Below are 23,340 nucleotides of genomic sequence, written 5' to 3'. Positions count from 1 at the left end.
GCAGGTTTTTTTCAGCCAAACATTGTTGAAACAGAGCGGCTAATGTTGCTGCAAGAATAATGTTATCCTCATCATCTTTGCCTTGGCTGCTTGCTGTTATCTGCCTGCTGCTGTTTCGCAGTGACACAGAATTTCAAAATAAGGGTGTAACCTAAAGATGATGATATGGATTGAGGTTTTCACTTTGCATTGATGATATTGGATTGTTGATTGATTGAATTGATACATAAATCAACATCGATGGATTGTTATACCCCTAATTTAAATACTCGTGAACTGTGTTTTGGAAGTATGAAAGCTGACATTTTGAGCAGGGACTTCACAAGGTCTACTCAGGAGCCAGGTGCAGTAGAAATGGATGCCGTCTTTTTTGCTCTGTAATTGGTATGCTTGATAGTGACCTTCCAATTAAAATAAAAAACCCACACATACAGTTAAGTACTTACACCTTCATCCACACTCTCCTCTTGTCTTTTTTCATTTTCTTCTCTCTCTCTCACACACACACACACACACACAGACAAACACACACACCGTCACACCTGCAACAACCTCAGTAAAGCTGTTCTAATTAGTTCACACCGACATATTGACACAATTCTCATTATCACTCTCATGTTAAAATCCAGCACAGAGCAAAACCAACATGTTTTCTTTAGTGTTTTTCTGCATTAAAGTGAGCGTTGTTGTTGCTGAAGCTGCGGCGGGCAGAAATCTGGAAAGGGCAAAAAGAGTAGAATTAAAAAATACACTGTCCTCCTGCAGCTCCCCTCTCTGTGCCCTAAACCCCTACAGTCAGACAACAGCAGGCATGTGCATGTGCGTCATACAGTAGCTCAGTGTTTCTCATACATTGGTTTAACTGTAGAGTTGCCTATAGTGCTTTTGCTCAGCCCCTCCTTGCCCCGCACTCTCTCTCTCTCTCTCTCTCTGTTTATCAGACCATAAATAAGACAAGAATTAGCAAGCTAATGCTAGCCGCCACCCCCATCCCTCCTCCTCATTCCCCGCCACCCTGAGTGATTCCTTGGGAAGAGCACAGGCAGAAGTTTGGAAGATGAACCTTTGGTCAGCGGCTGTAGCAGATCAAATCTGGCTCGACTTCAGCAAGCGCAAACCCCCAGCGCCAGATGTCACAGCAGGCTGGTGGCCAGCAGCAGTGCCAGGTCTAACCTGTGTAACGGCAGTGGTAGAGGGTTTGCTGATGCATGGGGCTGCCCAGTGCCCCAGAACTGGGGGTTGTGCTGGCTGGATCATGGTTGCTGCAGCTGCTGACTGAGGGTCTGTCTCCGCCTGCTGTTCCCCTGTTTCCGGCGAGGTGATCTGTGGCAGCAGGAAGTGACGCTGAGGCCACACTGTGACTTGAGGTTCTAGCTAATGTTAGATACGTAAACATGAACATGAAGCCACAGCAGTGGGCCTTTAGCTCCAGTTAGCAGAAGGCTAAACATTTTCTCTCCATCTTTGACATGCTTCTCTGATGTTGACACATGATTCTTGTCAGACTCTTTTTTTAGACTCTCTTTTTTTTGATAAGTCCATCTTCCTTTTTGGGGTGCTTTTCAGTGTAGGCAGTTGCTGCCAAAGCTGGAAAGGCAACTTTCCCTGCAAGGTTCTTCATCATTGAACCAGCCTTTCAATAAAGCCACATTAAGGCACATGTGCATTTGCAGTTGATAATTAATTAGGCCACCAAATTACTGTAACTATTTTTAATGTGCAGACTTTTTTAAAAAGTAAAAAGGTCTTTGTCGCCCTGAACATCATGGCTGACATACTGTACCTAAAACAAACAACAGTGTACGTACATCCAAAAAACTTAACAGTTGCTGGATCAAAATTCAGACAGAAGGTCTGTACACAGTTGGTGATCTTATGAGATCTTCGTCAAGCAGTGTTACAGTTCTTGACATGCTGTACCTTAAATCAGACAGTTGAAGTATGTCGGAGAAGTAAAAATTAAGATTAATTTTCTGCCCTGTTGGATTTCACATCTTGAAGTTGAACACTTTACTTTAACCCCTTCTATTAAGCGTTATAAATGCTATATAAACATGTAATAAGTGGTTATAACACACTACAGTGCAGCTGTAAGCATATTACAGTTTTCATTATGGATTTATCAATATCTATAACTCCTCCTGTGGGCACCCACGAGTGTGGGATGGTTTATAAATAGACAATAAATGACACATAAAGGAAAATACAGTTGTAATAAAACAACGTGTTTCATAAGAGGTGATATAACTGTTGACAAATCCTGTATTTTTGTACATTATATTGTGTCAAAGACATTTTTTTAAATGTTTGAAGGCTGCTAATAAAGATTAAAGTGTTATCAGAGTTTTAAAAATCTGGATTCCTTCATTTCTTTAAGGCTTGTGACCAAGATACACTGGAACAATAAACTTCTCACCAACAGTGAAACAGAGATACAGTTTCTTAATAGACGTTTCCACACTTAAAATTCTTATCACCTTTTGGCCGATACATTGGACTAATGCTACCTCCCAACCTCATCCACCTCCACCTCCACCTCTATCACCACCTCCACCGAAACATTCAAAGTCAGACCAGTCTGTCTTTTCAATCCTGTAGCTCGAGGAAGAGCTGAGGCAAAGTTTTAGCAGGAAGTATAGAATATGTATGTGCATTTGTGTGTGTGTGTGTGTGTGTGTGTTTGTCAGGATGAGACTGTGCTGCAGAAAGATTATAGTGTTCGGCCCAGAGGAGCAAAAGTACAGACAGGAATAGAGGAACAATGACTCACTCACCTATAGAAATAACATAGGACATGAGGGAGCATTAGGTTCAGTCTGTGGTGTGTTTGTGTGTGTGTGTGTGTGTGTGTGTTTGTGACAGAGTGCAGGATAGTTCAATAGCATAGCATTCTGTGAAAAGAAGGTCTGAGTCTTTTGTCTGGGCTGTTGTTATGAGAGAGGGAGCGAGAGAGGAGAGGAGGGAGAGAAGGGCATTTGTACTTTAACTCAGGAGAGAACATGAGCCAAAGGGAAGACAGACGGAGAAGAAAAAGGGAGGAGGATGTACTGCATATTTGTGATTTGTGAATCCTCCACCGGCTCCATTAGCACTCATCCCAAGCCTCCGTTCATCTGCCCATCCCTTTATCTTTCCTTCCATCCGCCCCCCGTCCCAATTCAATAACAGGAGGAAATTACCCAGGATGCTTCCTGGCAGGGGGGCGGGGGTGGTGGTGGTGGTGGTGGTGGTGGGGGGGGGGAACGACTGCTGCAGACAATGTAGAAATGGGTGAGGAGTGAGAGGAGACAAGAGGGGGGAGGAGGAGAGAGATGGCAGGGCGGTGGCTCTGTCTGGTTGGGGAAGGGACGGAGGAAGATAGAGAGGAGGAGGAGGAGGAGGAGGAGTGGAAATGAAGATGGGAGTAGGTGGATGTACTCGGCCGGGGTGAAAATAAAAATGAGAAAATTTGTAGGTGACGGTGGGATGCAGGGGGGGAGGAGGAGGAATGAGAGGAGGGGGTTGGGGGAGGAATCAGAGAAGGAATTAAAAAAGGAGAATGAGGTGGTTCATTATCGTTTATGGTCTCCCCCTCTCCCTCTCTCTGCCCATTATTTCAGCTACCTCCGGAGGAAAGACATTTCATTATTTTTGGGAGGAGGGGTGTGTGTGTGTGTGTGTGTGTGTGTGTGTGTGTGTGTGTGCTTGTAGAGGGGAGATAGGATGGGGGTTGGTCTATTATAATTACTAAAAGACTGTTGAAGACAGCAGAAAAAAATCTTACATTTGGAGATAAAAGGCTCGTCGGTGGAAAAGCCTCGACAAAGTGACCCGAACCTTTTGTCCGCAGTTTGTAGGCTGAAAAATGAAAGCTGATCTGGCAGTCATGGCATCTTCTTTAAATCTCTCTGTATGTGCAGTTGGTAAACATTATCCTGGTCCTCGAACTCTGCTGCGGTACAAGTAATAATCAAGAGAAATAAAATGTATTGTGATTTATTGTGTCTTGCGCAAAGCGTCTAAACTTCACACATTTGCAAAATAATGAAGACTTTTCTCATGTCATGTCGCAATGTCAGGAAGTTGAGGGCAGTTCTTCAGTTCAGGGTGAATAATACAAATGATCTCAAGGCCTCACAATCTAACAAATGGTAAGCAGTTGCTAGAGTAGCATGTAAACCGGGATGGGCATAAATTATTTGAGCCAGTTGACCTTTTAATAATATAAAGTTTGTTTATGCTCACTACCTCTCTCAGCCTCATAGCAGACAGAGCTCGTTCTAGCAGCCCGGGAAGGTCTTTGTAATTGTTTTCAATATGAGTGAACAGTTTTGCTCGCTGCTTCTGCAAAGCCGAGTGCCTCATTTTTCCAGCTCTGTGCAAGTGTTTTTGCAGGAGCACCCTGAACACCTTAAGCTAAAAGAGCTTCAACCCGGAGCAAAAAACATTTTTTTCCATTGTTCATTCACATGACTTGAAAGACTTCCTCTGTCGTGGCGATGACAGCAAGTGGTAGCTCCAAGACATATCTGAACTCAGTGTAGCCTCAACTACTTTCTAATGTTTTTCAGACCATTATAAAGCTTTTCTTAAGTTCTTAAGTGGTTATGACACTGTCTCAGTTTAATACTGATACCTCTATAAAACCTACATAAGCACACAAGACTACCAGCGAGCAGACTGGATGTTTCTATAAAGTTATTCCTAATGCTTGTCCCCTGTTCAGATTCCCCGCCAAATCAAAGGAAACAATTCACCTCAGACTGGAAGAGTGTATGTTGTTACTGAAATTTTGCAGTGAGTAGTACAATAGAATTCAGAACTGATCCTGAATTGGCCCTCTGCATCCCAGACACACATGTAGTGTGTGTATTTCATGTATGAAATACAGTGTGAGATGTTTGACATCAATGTATGAATTTAAATTGGTGGCTAAAACAGCTATTAGGGCCCGTCCAGATACCCCCCCTTAGCCCTACCTCTACATTTGTGCATTCCCTCGAGGGGTAGTGGTGTCCCAATTCCTTTTTTGCGTGTAGGGTTAGGGGGCATAATGGGGGGTAGTTGGTATGAAACTAGCCCTTTGGAGCGAGGGATTTCAGATGCTGACTTGCCAGCCAGGGGTAGACGTCGCCATGGCTACCACCGAGCAAGAGATGGGGAAAAAAGTTCATACATAGCTAATGTTACCGTCGTCAGGCTGCTTGCTAGCTAGCTAGCTAGCTTGCACTATCTGGCGCCTGTCATCTGTCCTGCAAAATTGTCGGATTTTTCACATTACGATAACACGCCAGCTAATATAACTATGCTGCTTCGTAACGTTAGCTGGTTAGCTAGCTATCTAGCTAGCAGAAGTCCTCTGTCGTCTGTTGTTCATCAAACGAAGCATGATGAATTATGCAAACGCAATCGGTAGGATGAACTCAACTGGAGACTGGAGAGATGGCTCGCAGCTTCCTGTTTACAATAATTACGTATGCGTGAACGTAACCGACGCGGTGACGTAGTGAGTGGTGTCCAAATTCCTAGGGATATATTTCTACCCCTACTCCTCGTTGCTTCATTTCGAGGGCCAAGGGGTAGTGGGCAATGGTTAGGGGTATGGCCAAGGGCTAAGGGGTAGTGGACAAGGGGGGGGGGGGGGGGGGGTATTGGGATTGGGCTTATCTCATCACTATCCATCCTGCCAAACAGCCCTGTTTAAAAAGTAGTATTAGTAGTAGTATTTCTCTTACTCGCCAGATCAAGATCTATACAACACGAGTGGTGGTTCTCATGAGAACACTACTTTTTTCTGGAGGGGCCGTCAAAATCAACACAAGATCAAAGTTCCTTGTAGTTGCTAAAATCTAGTTGGAGCAGTGAGGAGACAATGATCTTCCTCAGTTGAATACATTAAATAAAAAAGTCACATTTTCATCATGTTTCCTATGTTGTTTTTGTTTGTTTGAGCTTTGACCGGAGCTCTTCTACTTACATCATCTCGCTGTGCCCTCTTCTTCTGGTTTAATGGCACCTGACTGGTGAATTAGCTCCACCAGTCGTTCCTGTGCCCCCGCCTTCATGCTTCTTGCTGATTTTTTGGCAGTTTGGTTAATGTTAGTGGGAAATTTGAAGCTTATCCTAATGCTAACCAAGTGTTTAGTTGCCTTACATCATCCATATCTTAACCATAGTGTATTTGCCATAAGCACAATCTTTCCCCGACCTTATTCATCTCATGTAAAACATAAAGATTGTGAACAAAACTGTGATTGAACAGGCTTCTCAGAATAATCCAGTGTTAATATTCTTTAGAAATCAGTGATACCAACAAGCTGTTTAATATAACATGTCTGCCTTAAAATAAAATATGCATATAACAAAGACAGTAACAGTGCCAATTAAGTCACATCTGAAAAACTCACCTCTCACCGGGCTCCACAAAATGACTGGAAGGACTGATTTTATATTTTTGATGGCCAGATGTTCAGGTTTCTCTTGTTACACTCCTCACACTGCTCAGCAGCACAGAGGTCACCTTCACTCAACTCTAACTAGTTATCTAATGAGCTGTCAATCACACATAAAAGGGACACTATTCCATATTTTTTCTTGATGTGATGAAGAAAATGCAGCTGTTCAGAACTTAATTCTTAAAACAAAGATTTAAGATGAAAAACTAAAGTCAAGAAACAGCAGCTGAGCAATTACCAGATATTTCTAAAGAGCCGATGATGACAAGCCTCCGACACAACTAACATTAAGCTACACGCTCACCATTTTGAGTTTCCTGTGGCTTTAAAGCTCTTCTCTGCAGCGTTACGACGTTCATGTTGATTTTGATTTAGGGACACTGCTCTTTCTTTAAAATCCTTATTTGTCTTTAGTCTTCTCCGCACGTAAAGTTTACCTACGAAGTTTACCTTGATACTCAGCAGGTGAAGTGAGTCTGTAGGCTGCAGCGCACCTCATTGCATACAGCTCACATGATGAATTCAGATCAGTGAGTGCTCACTGTTCATGTACAAACAAGAGTTTAAGCATACAATACTGTTTGACTTTCAGGAACGTGTTGCAAAGATCACAGCATGTACGTTTTGATCACAGGTCCAATTACTAAATTGAAGATGAAAAATGCTGAGGGCAAGTGAAACTGTGCATTTGTTCACACACAGCTAAAGAGACACATCACAGGGCCTCTCCAGAGTGGACTGATATTTAGCACAGTTGGTCTGGAATTTGCCACAGGAAGCCAAATTAAAATGGGTTTTAGTTTAATTACATATTTCATATGGAGAGAGATTTATATAAATCAGTGACGGGCACAAGTACTAATAGGGGTGTAAGTTTCATCGTGATACCATATTATATTGACTTTCTGGACAATAAAATATTTGCTAATATCACAAAGCTGCCATGGTAAGATTTCAATTTGGTTAAATTTAGTGGTCTGCTACTGATATTAGACGATGCCAGTAAATATTGTCATTGTCTTAGCCCCTTTCCTACTGCACAAAAAAACACTACACCCGCTAACATCTGTTTTTTTATTGATAGGAAAGGTTACAATCAGCATACACACCTGGGTCAAATGACTCTGCAGTAGTCACAGGTGTTTATCAGCTCTGATCGGCTTTGATTGGCAGTAATGGAAATATGACATCCAGGTGGACGCGCTAATTTTAGCCTCTTTGTCGGCGCAATGCAATAACAGGCCATCACATAATACCGTCCACCTCTGTCCAAGCAGCGCTAGAACATCGTCCAGAATTAGTCTGCACTGAGTTTGAGAGAGAGACTGAATAAGTGTGAGAGATAAAAAAGTTACCTGCCTATCATTTTCACTGGCCTCCATGCTGCTTTCTTCTGTTTACTGACCTGTTTTCCTGCCCGTCCGCGATGTCACCAGGAAAAAAAACTCACACACAGAAAGGCTGACTTTTCTCATGTGAAGTCGTGAACACAGCTCTGGTCTACTGGCATTCAGAGAGGAGTTATTGGCCTATTTTTAAGCGGCTTTCCCGTGTTTAAAAAACCCTGTACACGTGCTAATTTTAGTGTTTAAAGGATATTTTTCTAGGCTGTTTATTATTATTATCTGTCTGGCGCTAAACCCTAGCACTGTTTGATTGTCTAGGAAGGAGGTGTGCTTGCAAGAAAATGGTAACACGGACGTGCCATGGGAATTTCAAAATAAAGGCGTGTCTTAAAGACAACGATAATGTTTTCACATTGCATGAATAATAGTGGTCCACTGATCATTTAATCTATAGATCCAGATTGATGTTATTGTTACACCCCAGTACTAAAAATCACAGTTTTAAACAGGTGCTAATGCTGTGAAACAATGTTTTTTTGGGGTTAAAATAAGTGCTTTTGTTACGTGGACTTCCGGTTTCACATGGGACACAAACCGCAGTCTCATGTGTGAAAGTCCTGTTATTTTTTTACCCATCCACCACCACAACCTCCCTATGTGGACTTTGTGGCTCTTCATTCTGTCACCTGACTACCTTATTTTCTCCCATCATAATCACTATGGCCACTAGAGGTCGACACCAATAAATATGGGTTGTAATAAAATGCTTGCACAGGTGACCTATATGACCTTTTTTTGGGTGAGAGTGAGCTGCAACTGCTGGATATACACATGCAAAAAACCACAGTAAAGAAATACTTAAATGTACAATGATTAACAAATCTACTAGTCAAGACGAGCTGAAATAGGTAAATGCTTTTCATGCAGGTGATAGCAGGAGTCCACCCTGACCATAACAGGTCACATTCACTGTTTTAGACCCTATAGATGTTGAATGCACCCTGCCAAGTTTTCTCGTTAAGTGGACAGTCTTAGTGGTTCCTCATTACAGCAATCTTCTGACAACGATGACACAGTGTGATGGCAAAACAAATTCTCAAAACACTAAATACATCTGTTGGAGAGCTTTTAGTGGAGACAAAGATCACACACAAAGTGGCGGTCGGTCTTGAAACCCTCAGTATGAGTTTGCACCAGGGGCATGACCTTTATCACATCTTATCCTCTCACCATCTGCCCCGATTCTCTCCAGTGTATACTGTCCAATAAAGTGGAAATGCCATGGAAACAGCACTGAAAGAAAAATCCCCTTGATGGTTTTTGAGTGCACAGCACATGGTATGTGAAATACAGTAAAAGCCTCATGTCACAGCATTGTTTCCCTTATATAGTTTTTTTTTTCCATGCACCCTCTGAGGCAGCGCAGGTGAGACTAAATAAGACTCAAATCTTTCCCTGAAACTGCATTTAGATGAGAGAAAGTTGAGAGGCTGAAAGTATCCCTCAAGAGCACCAATACTTAAGACAAAACCACTCCAGCAAAACTTATTCTAATGTTGGTAGATTCAAAATGCTCAAAGTCTCACTTGAACAAGTTGAGCTCCATTTTGTGCATGAAAGGTGTCATATAAGTACATTTATTGTTCTAATTATTTGAATATATGAATGTACACGAGAACATTTTTTTTAGAAGGCTCATTTAGAGAAGGTCGAAAGGCTGTAAATCTATTAAACCTACTAATATAGACTCTTGAGAGTGCAGCTTTGAGCTAAGAGAGATCCAAATGAACAAACTAATGACAGTATATTGCAGTATTTTGGGGAGTGTGACAGCGTGATCTTTCCTCTGAAACTTAAATCCAGTTGTAATTCAGCTGTTTTTGACAGTTTTCAGTATCCTCTCGGGCCATGCCACCTATTCAGGATTTTCTATGTAACAGGAAGTGATAAGCATCCTTATCAACGCACACTGCGCTGCAATTCCCCCAGCACTTTGTCCTGTGCATGAGCATGCATGGCTAATTACACCGCAGTTTCACCCTCTGCCTATAGGTGGCAGGTTTGTCATGTAAATGTATGAGAGGGCACATGCTGCTTTCTCTGGTACTCTGTCTCACACACACACACACACACACACACGCAAACACACACACATACGCACAGGTATCAGCAGCTTGATGAGTGTCGTGCTTGGTGTATATTTAAACATTTGTATATGAGTGATCCAGTGTAAAGGTCACTGTGCAAAAGAAATGAAACTTCCAGTCTGTTCCCGGAGTGTCTGCGCCGGCTTTATGTTTGTCCAAGAAATATATTAAAACTCCAGCACCAGAATGTGCTTTTTAATATACTCTATATGCACTGAGAGGATTATCTTCACTGGAAGTCACAGCTGCTCGTCTGTTTTGGGCGGAGTTGGTTTCATATCTGTGAAGCTTTTTTGTTTAAGTTTTATTTTTTTTGCACATCACTCAGGATTTATTATCTGTAAATAATTCATACTTTCACTTATAAATCTCACACAGAACAACATCTGTAGTTTGTTGTCGTGACTTATTCCACCGTGAATTTATCTCGTCGTATCTGACAAACTGCTTCTTCTTTGTGTGTATGAATTGGTGATTTTGCGAGTTCATGTGTCGGTCAGTGACCCGACATGTTTGCAAGAAAAGTTTCTCCTCATTATATTTGTGTTCTGATGCATCGTCAGCTGTTTTGACACCAAAGTAATAATTATGAAATAGGTTTGATTTTTTTCACTGCTGTGACACTGAAACTATCAGAGGCATTTAGACATGATCTGAAGTGATGAGTCTAATTAAGTATTGCTGATACTCTATTAGCAATTAGGTATTTGAGTTTAAATCATCCAGTTGACTGATTTGTATTGTGGGTAATTATGAAATCTGCTGTGACGGCTCTGATGACACATAACAGAAGGAAGGAGAGTGGCTGGCTAGAGGAGGGGTAGAAATCTGTTTCTGTTGTTTTACATGGATTTAGTCAGTGGCACACTCAGCTTCCAGATTATTAGGTACATTTAGCTAAAACCATGCAGGCTAATACAACATGTAGGTTATAATGTCCAACAAAAAGTCATGGCACAATCATATAAAGCAGTGTGTTCCAACTGAGTATGTCTCTTGTACACTCCAGTCCTCAGTGGATGCTTTTTATAAAATTTAGGACCCTTATTTAAAAAACATTGGGTCCATGCTATATTATATATAGCATGGACCCAATATTGTTAACTATTACTATTACAATTGCTACTAACTATTACTATTACAATTGCTACTAACTAAAATTAGCTAAAGAGAGTAGCCAACAGTAATAATGCTGTTCAGTTTTAGCTGAAACTGTTTCAGAGAGGTGTTGACTCAACTGTATGATAATTTTGCATCATATAGAGAGGTGTTTCTGTTATTTAGCCGACCTTTAATGCTAAAAATGGAGTGGACAAAATAGCAGAAACATAAAATAAGATACGATACAGTACGATACGATGCAATGCAATATGGTACGATACGATATGATACAATTTATTTATTTATTTTAATCCCCATTAGTCACTACCAAGGTAGCAACTACTCTTCCTGGGGTCCATACAAGCAAACATTACATCATAGTGTTAAACAAATATATAACTAAAAATCAAAGGCAAAAAGAAACAAAATACATCCTATAAAACAGGAAAACTACAAAACAAAAAAATTTAAAAAAACAAACAAAACTAATAGATCAACCACAAAATGGTCAGAAATGGTCAGAAAACAAATAGTAGTGATAACAATAATACTTTTACAGCTCAAAGGTAACTCTAGTACTATTAAAAACAGCATATAAAGTGATTGAGACTAAAACAAGACCAGGAAAGTTTCACATTAAAGTTGGTACAGTCATGTAACAAACCTTATTTGTGATGCACTGGTGTTCTGCACCATCAGGTATTTCTTAAACCTCTTCTTAAAAACAGCTGCACTTGTTACATGTCTAATGTCTGATGAAAAACTGTAGTCATTGCTACTATAAAAAAAATGATGGTAAAGGTATTTTGGGTTTTAGACAATAACATATTTCTCAAAAAAACAGAGCAGAGAAATGCAAGGGTTATCGATATGATATGATATGCTACCATATAAATAAATATATAAAATAAAAATACAAATAGAAGCAATAAAAGAGCAGTTAGACTCACAATTACAATACAAGCAGTAAACACATGACCAGAGGATTTATTGGCTGTCTTAACTAGTGTACCTAATAAACTGGCACATGGGTGTAGTGCATGAGTAGTACAGTCCCCCCCCCCCCCCCCCCCCCCTCTCTCTCTCTCTCTCTCTCCCTCTCCCCGTGATGTAAGCAGCCGTGGCCCCGCCCCCCTCCGGTTGCCACAGAGAGTCTTGAGGGTCCTCCTGTTGTGTGCTTTCACTCCCTCCCTTCATACAGCAGGTTATATTGTCCGATTCTAATAAACACTGAAGAAAAAGCAAACCTGGAGGCGAATGAATGAACCATTGAACCAAACAGCGGAAACAAGAGAAGCAGACTTTGGGAAACCGCGGCTCGACTTTCATGTTTGTAATCTTGCAGAAGTGAAGGTAAGAGGCGTTTTCTGCGTGCTTTTATTATTTATTTGTATTCCGGACTGTTCTCCTCCTCCTGCTCCCTGCTCCTGCTCCCTGCTCCCTTGCATGCTGCTGACTGAGTGTCTGCAGAGCTCTCCTCCTCCTCCTCCTCCTCCTCTGCTCTGCGGTCACATCACACCAGGAGCTCTGATCACTTATCGATACATGCAGAATAACAGTAATAAAACACTCAGTGAGACACTTTGCATGCGGCCAGTCTCCAGCCGGAGCGCGTCACTAAGTTGTATTGTGTTGTTGTCATCGCGCTCCTCTCGCACCGGGCTGCGTTGGAGGGCAGCAGGGCTCCGTGCCACACCGCCTGCAGCTCGTTAAAACACCGGAACTGCTCCTCACTCTCAGGCGGAGTGTGTCGGTCATTGTGCGGCTCCGGCAGGCCGCTCCGCTCCGTCCTGCGACAAGTATGATTATCATTATCATTCATGGCCGTGTTTCTGGTGTAATGCAGAGTGCAGTAGGCCAGCGTGCTCCTGACAGACGCACATTGTTCTGGTGCTACCCGTGCGTGCGTGCGTGCGTGCATCCGCGCGTCTTGGACGGCTGTGTGTGATTGAGTGATGAGCGTGTGCATGTGTCTGTTAGAATGTGTATGCGTCTGTGTATATGTGTGTGTATGGATGAGTGGGTGGGTGGGTGATGCGCAATGACCAAGCACCCGCACACAGTGAGGAACAATCGGTGGCGCGTGCCAAGCATCGAAACACTGGCCTCTCATTTGAATGGCCCATTATGACATGTGGCGGAGGGCAGCACGGTGACATCAAACATTATTAAACACAGATTTTTAATTGTATCCCCCTCTAATTCCCACTTGACTAATAATATAGCATTTAATTTCTTTGGATTAAATCCAAAAAGTTATGAATCAAACATCAGATTTTGTCTTGTTTGTTCTCAACTTCTGGTGCGTTTGTTATTTCACATATTTCTGTAGTTTAATGACTGTTCTCCATAATCAGAGCGTAAAAATAATAAAATAACCCAACTAAATACTCTGCTAATGATCTTTAAGCGGCAGCAAACAAGGGAGTAACTATAAGTTCAGTATGTTAATATGATTACGCTGTTATTTTTAGACCTGTCATAATGTGCTGTGTGGAGGTTTGTGAAACCAGTGTAATAATATTCTGAGTTTTGTTAATTGATAACAGTTCTGACACCCTGCTGCTAAACACTCACATGTGTTTGTATTGTTGTTGGTTTCATTTTGAGCTGTTCTTATGCGTCCCAGCTGTGTTGAAAGCATCAGAATTGGAGTTAATGAGAAGGCGGCAACGTGGAACTCGTCCCGCTGCACATGGAGACAGTGTAAACAGTCTCTTCTCTCCCACTGTGTGACGACTACAGTGTCTCTCACTGTGTGGCACAGATGAAAATATAATGTCTCCACAGCTGAAGGAGTTTGATGATCCTTTGTTAGTTTCAACGAGAGACCCTTCACAGGCAGGTCAGAGGTCAGGGATAGAGTCTGGATCGTGAGCAGGAGCTGATAAGAACTCAGTGCCTTGCACGAGGGCCCTTCAGCAGGGGCAGAGGCTTTCTAACGGAGAGGCTCGAGCCGAGGTGCTCCAGCTGAAGGACAGACTCTTTAAGCGCCGCACAGACCTGCTTCCAGCATCAAGGATACTGTATACACAGTGTATGTTTCCATGGCAGTGTCTCCCGGGAAACTGTCAGCTTGTCAAAAGTTGCTGCTGGTTGTTTTAAAACTCATGTTATTCTTTGTCCCTGTCAGAAGAGAAGGTGGTTTGGTTTGGTTTTTCTGGTGGCAGTTTGGTGTGCAGCAGATGAACCAGATTTTGATTTCTAGTTGATGTTTCTCTTCTTCCTGCTGGGTCACAGCAGCAGATGAAGACATCAGAGTCAGAGAGCTGTAGGGTGAAGCACCTCTGTGAGACCTACAGTGAGATTTAGATCCACCAGTGTCTTGTCAGATATCTACCACCCTCCATCAGTGGAAGGATACAGTACTGTCTCTCCTCAGTGTGCGGTGTGGTGTAGGTCAGAGCATTCAGCTGCTGCTTTTAAGGTCGCAGGTGAAAAGGCACATCATAACGTCGTGTACTGTTAGTCGTGTGCTCTTGTACAGTTTGGTTTAAACTTGGTTCAGGTTTGATTTCGTATTATAGTTGCAACAAGCTTCCTTTGACACTCCAACACTTTGAAATTAAGCTGAAGAACATTTTTACTAAAAGTATCAGTTTAAGTTGAATTTGTGTATTTTAGAGGCGAGTTCAAGAAGAAGAAAAGTCAATCTTCAGAAGATTATTGTGCAGTTATTTTGAGAATTTAGTAATCATTTCATGGAGAAGTGTGTAAGATTTAGGGGGGATTGCAGATAACAACTGGCTGAAACTTCTCCCGGTTAGAATTCCTTCAGTGTTCATTGTGCAGGAGGTTTTTACCAGGAGCTGAATCATCCGCAGAGGTCGCTTCCTCTCCAAAACAAACCAACCAGGTGATTTAAACTGGTAAAAACACTGAATAAAACAGTTTCATGTTACAAATCAGTGTTTCTCCAACGCTGTTTGGCATGTTCGAGCCCAGATGTTAGCACCTGCTAATCTGTGCTCACCTTTCTCTCTGATATCTTAAGATCCAGACGTTCAGGAGGTTTTTACCAGGAGCCAAATTATCCACAGAGGTCTCTTCCTCTCCGAAACAAACAGACCCAGTGATTTAACCAGTAGGAACACTAAATAATGCAGTTTCATGTTTAAAAAAATGCTGTTTTCTCATCGTGGAGGGTCTTTTAACTACAGTTGCCATTGGTTTGTCCATTATGGGCCACTGTAGAAACATGGCGGTGCAACATGGAGATCTCCACAGACGAGGACCTGCTCCCTATGTAGATATAAAAGGCTCATTCTAAGATAACGAGAACACAAGCATTCTTATTTTCAGGTGATAATACACTAAGAAAACATACTTGTGATATGATATTACATTTTTGCCGATATATATCCCTCTAAATCCTACACACTGAACCTTTAAGTCATTTTTATGCAAACCTTTCAACAATCCACCGGTTGCAGTTTCTCCCATATGAGACCATATGAGGTGCTTGTCTCTGTTTTATCTTATTGTAACATACATATCTTTGTGTTTTGGGGTGATGGTCGGACAAAAACAGGCATTTTAAGAGGTCATCTTTAATATTGTGGAGCTGTGTTGTTTGTTCAACTGAGAAAATATTTTGCAAATTAATTAATAATGAACATAATTGTGTGCAGTGTACAGTGCAGCTGTGAAGCATCATCAGGCCTCACATTGATAAATCACAGAATTTAACAGACTTGTGCTGTTACTGTCTGGCGTCTAAGGGGTTAAGGTCTTCACAGATTTTCCTCCCTCCACCCTCAGCCGTCTGCCTGTGGACAGTAAGGACTAGAAGAGCCTCTCCCAGGATAAATCCTCCTGCGAGGGCCTGCTTAGCTCCTCTCTGCTCTGCTCCAAAATAACTCCAGTTTTCCCCTGACCTAGCCATGTGCTCTGCAGGAGGGCAGGGGAGAAGGATAGCCTGCCCACTAATCCCCTTTTTCCCTTCATCCTCTTCCTCTCCCTCCTGGATGGGTTGGGTCCCTCTATTTCTGGAGTCTCTGTCTGCTGCACCTTGGGAGCGCTCTTTGTAGATTTTTGTTCTTTCTTACCTTCACTGTGTTTTTCCACTTGGCAGTGTTGGGGAGCGGTGAAGTACATCCTGCAGTCGCTGGCTCGCAGTTCAACTACATTCATATTTTCATAGTGATTCAAGTAAATTACTTTTTGCCGGTTTTTGTGTATTTACTGTAACTACTAAAATTACAAACGTCTGATCTATTAAAGGAAAAGATTGACCTTTAAATTTCATTTTACTATAGGTTCTGTACTGTAATTGACCCAACTTTGACTAGCCGCGCCCCCTCTCAGGGGTATTCCAGGAAGCTGGGTTGTCCACTCACCTGTCAGAAACATAAGGTGTCTTAAGTATTGATTTTTGCTATTTATTAACAAATATTCAGATAACTTTTTGCGTGCATGCTGGGCTGTAGTGTCTGAAGGCAAATGTCTGACTGATGCACATCATATACAAAACCAAAGCTGATATTTCTCACACTTTCCCATGAATATTGGGGTATTTTATTTATTTGTTGTTTATATATGACCTGTGGACAGGTGGGCACTTTCTGCAGTAATCTTATCTGAGCGTCATTTCTTTGCTGTTTTGTGCCTTTTTTTGTATTATATTTTGTTATACTTTCATATCACATGTAAATTGTCAGTTTGATCATTTTTCTTACAAAAAAGTCAAACTAGTCTTTCTAAGTAGCTTTTGTTAAAGTAAATTAGTAGATTGCTTTTGGTAGATATCATTCCTGCTTGTTTTGTTTTGGTGTTAATGATGGGTAATTAGTATCAGACACACATCTGTGGTCCAGATCTGCACCTAACAATTATTTCATCATCAAACATTATCGACTATGATGCTAGACTGTCCATCACAGTTTCCAAGAGTCAATATGACGTCTTAACACGTCTCCTTTTGTCTGAATGATGGTCCAAACTGAGCTGAGCTACATATCGACATTACATCGATGTCATGATATGAGGCGAGATATTGTCTTAAATTCTGAATATCATAAGTGTATTTTCCTGTTTTAAAAGGCTGCATTACAATAAAGTAACATAATCTTCTGAACTTACCAGAACTAATTCGGCATTATATCCATATTATTGATGATTATCAAAAATCTTATTGTGTAAATTTCGTGAAAGCACCAGTAGTCAAAACCCTACAATACCGCCACAATATCGATATTGAGGTATTTGGTCCAAAATATATTGATATTTGATTTTCCTGGTTACATAAATCAACTCAAAAACCACAAGCTGCCATTTTCAAAATAGCAACAGGATAATAGCATGGAAATAAATGTTTGGCAGAAAAATTACCTTAATCGATCGTTGACTGTTAAGCACATTGTTTCTTCAGCTAATTGTTTCAGCTCCTGCTCTTGTAGTTACTATTCTAATTTCAGATTTATCATTTAGTCTAAAATGTGCAAAAATAGTGAAAAATACCACAAAATATCCAAAGTTCTTGGAGTGACTTGCTTTGAGAATCCAAAGGGGTTCAATCTACAATGATGATACAAAACAGACTAAAGCAGCAAAATTTCACATTTAATGACGCTGTTTTTTTGCTTAAATAAATTACTTAAATGATTAATCAAAAATCAAAATGGTTGGGGATTCATTTCCTTTCAGTTGACCAGTTGTTTCAACACTACTTTGGTGTGACTGAGTATAGTGAGTCTAGTTCTATGTCTCTCCTTCCTCTGTTGCTCCTTGTGAGGTTTTTCCTGAACTAAATCGAGGACCTAAGGAGAGGGGATGTCGTATGCTGTGCAGACTATAAAGCCCCTTGAGGCAAGTTATGATTTGTGATACTGGGTTATTTAAATAAAACTGGCTTGGTTTGTTCCTGGTAGGAATGTCGTACTGTATAGAATACATCACTTCTTGACTTATCTCCTCGTGCACGTCTGTCTGCCATCTCAGTCTCTGTCTGAATAGATCTTTAGATTTTTGTTTTTGCCATGTTATTTTTTTTTTTCTTTGACACTTTGGTAGTTGTATGTTCGTACATCATTCTTCACCAAACACCTGTATTTCTTACTAAGTGGATCTATAAGTGTTTTCTTCCAAATCATCATTCATGCTGTCTGTCTCGCACTCGATCAGCGCAAAAAGCACTTCAATCTGCTTCTAACAATAAGCCTGTCGAGCTCCTCCCGCGGCGGCTCGCAGTGAAGGAGGCCGCATATCTTCAGCTGTAGCCTTTTGTGAATTGCCTTTGCAGAGAGCTGACGGCTGCAGTGAGCGCCGCTGTCGTATAGTGTTGCATTTTCCCGACATGACATTTGTAAGATATCCATCTTAAATCCAGCCTGTCAACATTTCCATGCGATGATGTGAAGTATTTGAAGGCATGATGGTCACAAGCAGAATCACTCTACTTGCCAAGACCATTAAGTGTAGAGGAATTCTTCTCGGTGAAATTGTCGAAGGGACATTCATGACTAATTTGATGGCATTAGTACATGCTGACGCACATCACAGAGGGAGAAATGAGTAGTTCTGTCAGACAGAACAGGGAGCTGGTCGACTATACATATCAATCTGAATATATATGCCCCCCTACCTGTATGTCTTCTCTGGTTTCAGACAGAAAACCATGATTTTTTTTGTTGTTGTATTTTTCTTTGCTTTTTTAGAAAATATTGTTTGGCCCACTGATCTGTTTTGGACTTCTTCAAAAAAACATCAGACAGGGTCACGATATTAGATGCATCACTTTGTAGTGTCCCCTGGAAACAGTTTTTATTGTGCTGTGAGCTTCTTGCAGCACTTTTTCTAAACGCTGCGCATGTGTCGCCTCTAAAAAACAATACAATTTTAGCAAATTTTGTAGATGTAGTAGATGCACCTTAATTTAACAGCACATTGGATTATGACATTAAATCCTGTGCACTAAGTGTTAACATTATATTTTATCAGAAAGACCAACAACATGTTAACCAAACTAGACTTTAGAGCTGGTGTGTTAGAGGCCATTAAAGACTGAAGATCAAAAGTTGATATTTTTACTCCCCTGCAGATGAGTCATCAGCAAAACGACTTCACCTGCGCTCCCTTCAGGTGTTAATTATACAGGGACTGTTGGCAGCACGGGAAGCAAGAGCAGGGTATTGAATTGATCCTTCAGTCTTTAAGTCACCAAAAAATGAATAACCTAAGGGCAACTAGTCTCTATTGTCTGCTTTAGTTCTTGGCTGGTTTGGTCGACCCTGCTAGGATTTTACCCTGAAGCTGAAAACGGTGATTCAAATTGAATTTCTCAGTCTGACAACTGATACCTGACGACATATGAAGCATACTGATCAGTTTAAATAGCTTCTTTGCATACGACGTCACACGTTGGTGTGCTCTCCAGATGGAAGGCAGACACCTGGAGGCAACATACACAGCACAGATGCCTGGTTTATGCTGTTTTTGGTTATTCCAAGTGATCACACTGGGAAAAAACAAAGGCAACTTTTTATAGAAAATAGCAGGACTTAAAGGAGAAGAGTAAAAATAAAAACCTCACTGACAGCAACGGCAGATATGACTTTAAGACCTCCGTCTTCAGTCTGGAGAAGTGGAGGAGGAGTCAATTAAAGTCAAATGGTAATGTCAAAGCGTTGTTCGTATGCTTGGAATTAGATGCAATTAACAATGTGATACGACAACTTGTCCTTAGCCATGACCCAGATTTTTAACAGCATTTCACCAGACCTCTGGGACCAATTGACATAACGTTAGTGGGTAACAATAATAGCTCAAGTTAGTGTACATTAATTTGTAACGCTAGCTTGACAGTGGTGCATCTATATACAGTGCTGAAATATGTGCTTCTTGCAGTGCTTTTTCGAAATTGTGTGCACGCGTCATCGAAGTGGTGCTTGTTTTGTGTCTAAAAAGACAGTTATACTCAAGTACAATTACTCAGCCAGCCACAAACTACATGGCAGTGGTTTCAGTCGTGGACCCAACAGCACACAAAAATAGTCCACCAGACTCTTGTACACATTTATCAACTCACCATGTAACGTTAATAACGTTAAGAGGTCTGGAGAATGATTTGTAATGATAGTCGTGTCCACATTGGGCAGTTTGGTCAAATCTTTTTTTCATTTTGTATAGATCACATTCAACATGAGGTTCAGTTCTCTGAAGATACCTGCTGGCTGCAGGTTCATCCAGACCTTTTATGAAGTTACATTCCTCTATTTCCAATTCAAAACGAGTACGAGTACGAGTATTTCCAATTCTCACAGTGTATGGATTCATCGCCTCCTGACCTCCATCTTAATTTAACATGTAATAGTCACGTGATTGCAAACAAACTGTTGTCAGAATCCGTCAAGTTGGGACTGAAAGGTCACATGTTTCTTTTCTCCTTCTCACACTCCTCATCCAAACTAGCTCGTATTCTTTAGCTTTCACTTTGTAGGGGTCCACAAGATCCATCTCTATATTCCCTGGCGACCACACTGTTTAACATGCAGGGTGCATGTTTAGCTGCAGGATCATGCCTTTCTCTGTTACAAGGTAATGGTTACACTGCCGCTTAAAGAAACTTATTCTAGATCTAAATGTTTTTTGCCACCCTTTTACAGCAACATGACAAAATGGATCAGAACCCACTGAATGTGAAGTGACAGTAGATTGGATAACGTGGTCTAAATGTTGGACTAACTCGCTGCATACATTTAATAAGGCAAACTGATTTTCTTGAAGCTTAATTTAAGGTACTTTTCTCAGTAATACTTCCTGTTATGAAAGCATTGCCATGCAAGTTATAATTAGTCCGTGTTTGATACGTCATGGTTGTAATGGTGGGACGTTCAGCAGCTTTCTGCTGTGAAAGTCTCTCAGTGTTCAACTGCTTCTGCCTGGCGGGCGGCTCACTCGTGCTCTGAGCTTGATGAGCTCAGCCTATTGTGTGCAGACTCAGTGTTTGATTAGTGTTGCCTGAGGCAATGTGGAGTTCCCTGGCCTTTATAGTGGAACCATAAAACAAGGAGAGGTCAAACACTTGAGTGTAAACACATTTTTTAGGTTGATATGGCAGATCAGCAGAGATTAAACCCACTGCATGTTGGATTTGATTATTTATATGACATGTTTTAAACCATTTCAGTTAAGTGAATGGATGACGGCACAGTCAGGTAGATATTTGAATTTCCTATTTGTTGAATTTTCTTGACATTTAGACGTAATTCCTCCAACATCAGCCAGGCAGAGTCTGATTCGGGTCACCTGTTCAAAGACAGATGTATTGTGCATAAAATGCAAATGATCAAAGGACTTTATTTGTTCATAGTATTTTCTCTTTTCCCCTCACAGTGAAACATGTTTTCAGAGCCCCCTGTGGTTTCTCTATTTCACTTGCTCAGATTGTATTTCTTTCTTTCTTCCTCTGCAGGTTTCGTCTTATTTGTTTAAGAGAAGCTCAACAAAACCCAAACCTTCAGGCAGACGTGGGTGTTGAGGTTGAAAGAGGTGGGGTTTTGTTTAAGTGTTCAGAGGGTTAAAGTCTTTTCAGAGTTCACAGCAAACTCTCAGAGGGTAAAACCATTCAGCAGCTCTGTGTGAAGAACATGTTAAAAAGATTTTTCTGCTCAGTGCTTCAGAGTTTTGTTTGAGCATGAACATGTTTCAGTTCTTAAAAGGGTCTTGTGACGACACAGGGGTTTTGAATCAGATGATACACACTGATACACGTGTCTGACTCTGTACTATATGTTCCTTATGGTTGTAGCTACGTCACAAAGTAATAAACTGTCTCGCTAAATTGTGAAAGGAGGACCATAAAGAGAGAAAGCTTCACAGTAAGAGCAAAAACAAGACTTTGTAGCCACGTTGCTTTGAGGGTTAGTGAACAGAGAAGATGAATGGTAGGTGAAGGCGCAGAATGACAATGAATTTGTTTGGTTTGTGGTGTAGGTACTTGTTCTGTCAGGTGCACTGTTTAAAATTCCCCCTTTAGTAGGTAAAGCAAAGCTCTGGACAGTTTACCCCAAAGTCAGAAATACATATATTTCCTCTTCCCTGTAGTGCTATTCATCAGTCTAGATTGTTTTGGTGTGAGTTGTCAAGTGTGGGAGATATCGGATGCAGAGATGTCGGCCTTCTCTCCAATATAATGGATTTAGATTTCATTCGTCTTGTGGTGCTCAAAGCACTAAAAAAAATGACATTCGAAAAGCTCAACAGCAGTGTCTCTTTCTAGAAATCATGACCTGGTTACTCAAGGGCTGAAAAATGAAGCTAACTTTTAAGTGTTAAAAACTGCAGTTCCTCTGATGGCCACTTGAGGCTTGCTCCAGAGGCCAGTCAATCCCTATAGAGTGTGCCAGGGCTGACGTCAAAACCTGGAAGATTAGCATCGTGCTGGTTCCCGGAAGAGAAAGTGAATGTGATTTTTGCATTGAGTTTTGGATCATGTCAGAAAATAAGCTCTGTGGCTAACACAAATTTATGATACTTACAGGTTTTGTTCAGCGAGATAATCTTCACATATGAACACCTTTCATACCGCATTTGAAGCTTAAATGTGATCGCCAGAAGTAAAAAGCTAACGTTAGGCTTTAACGGACTACATGACTACTCCACGGTCGCATGACTCTTGACGTCACCGCCACTAAGCTTTCAACTGATTTCGGCCACTTTATTTTAAAAACATTGTATAATGGGGAAATCAGACTGTTTAAGCTAAATAAGAAGCTGTAATGGCGGACTGCCAGCACTCTCGCCTGTTCGGGGGTGATGACATTTAATGTCCCCAACAGGGTGTTTGTAGTCATACTGAGCAACTTGTTAGCAACCGCCTTTTTTACGACACATAAAAGTTTCAAATTTCACAAGTAGAGTATTTACTGATGTGTTTTATGCCGTAGAACAAAACCTGAAACTCGCTTAAGCTTTTGTTAACCACAGACCTTATTTGATGCATTTTACCAAAATCCCATTCAAAAAACATAATGACTTTTAGACGAGAGAACTGGAAGTGCTTAAAGCGCTAACAGAGTTCCGGGTTTACTGGCACACTCTATGGACCCTCATGTTAAAATGCCCAGCGTTTACAGCAGAAATAAATATGTTTACAGCCTGTTACAAAAATGGTTTTGGTTTCTATGACTAATTTTCACGTTCATGACAACAGCACGAGGCAAAGTTACGCATAAATAATAATTAAGAAGAACCCCTCGCTCCTCCACAGCTCTACCCTCCCGTCGAAATATTTTCACTTCTGGCTCCTAAAATCAAAGATGGCGAAAACTCGAGGCTTCAAAATGGGAGCCCATAAACCAGTGGGTGTCGTCA

The 23,340-nt window shown here is 41.2% G+C and overlaps 1 protein-coding gene across 2 annotated transcripts in view; it reads left to right on the top strand.

Annotated features, from left to right (window-relative positions):
* The window catches only part of LOC117257646 (nucleolar protein 4-like), a 241,050-nt gene that overhangs the window by 81,949 nt on the left and 135,761 nt on the right, over positions 1 to 23,340 (top strand). The window contains exon 1 of one of the 2 annotated variants that reach the window (XM_078169753.1): positions 12,158 to 12,381. The exons of the other annotated variant lie outside the window; for it this stretch is intronic. Coding sequence (XP_078025879.1) covers positions 12,286 to 12,381 — 96 coding nt within the window. The 5' untranslated portion in view covers positions 12,158 to 12,285. Of the gene's footprint in view, positions 1 to 12,157; positions 12,382 to 23,340 lie in introns of those variants that run through there. 2 annotated transcript variants of the gene reach the window in all.

Source organism: Epinephelus lanceolatus, chromosome 8 (genome assembly GCF_041903045.1).
Source record: "Epinephelus lanceolatus isolate andai-2023 chromosome 8, ASM4190304v1, whole genome shotgun sequence".
NCBI lineage: Eukaryota > Metazoa > Chordata > Actinopteri > Perciformes > Serranidae > Epinephelus > Epinephelus lanceolatus.
The sequence above is the reverse complement of the archived record's forward strand: the minus strand, read 5'-3'. Positions and strand labels throughout refer to the sequence as shown.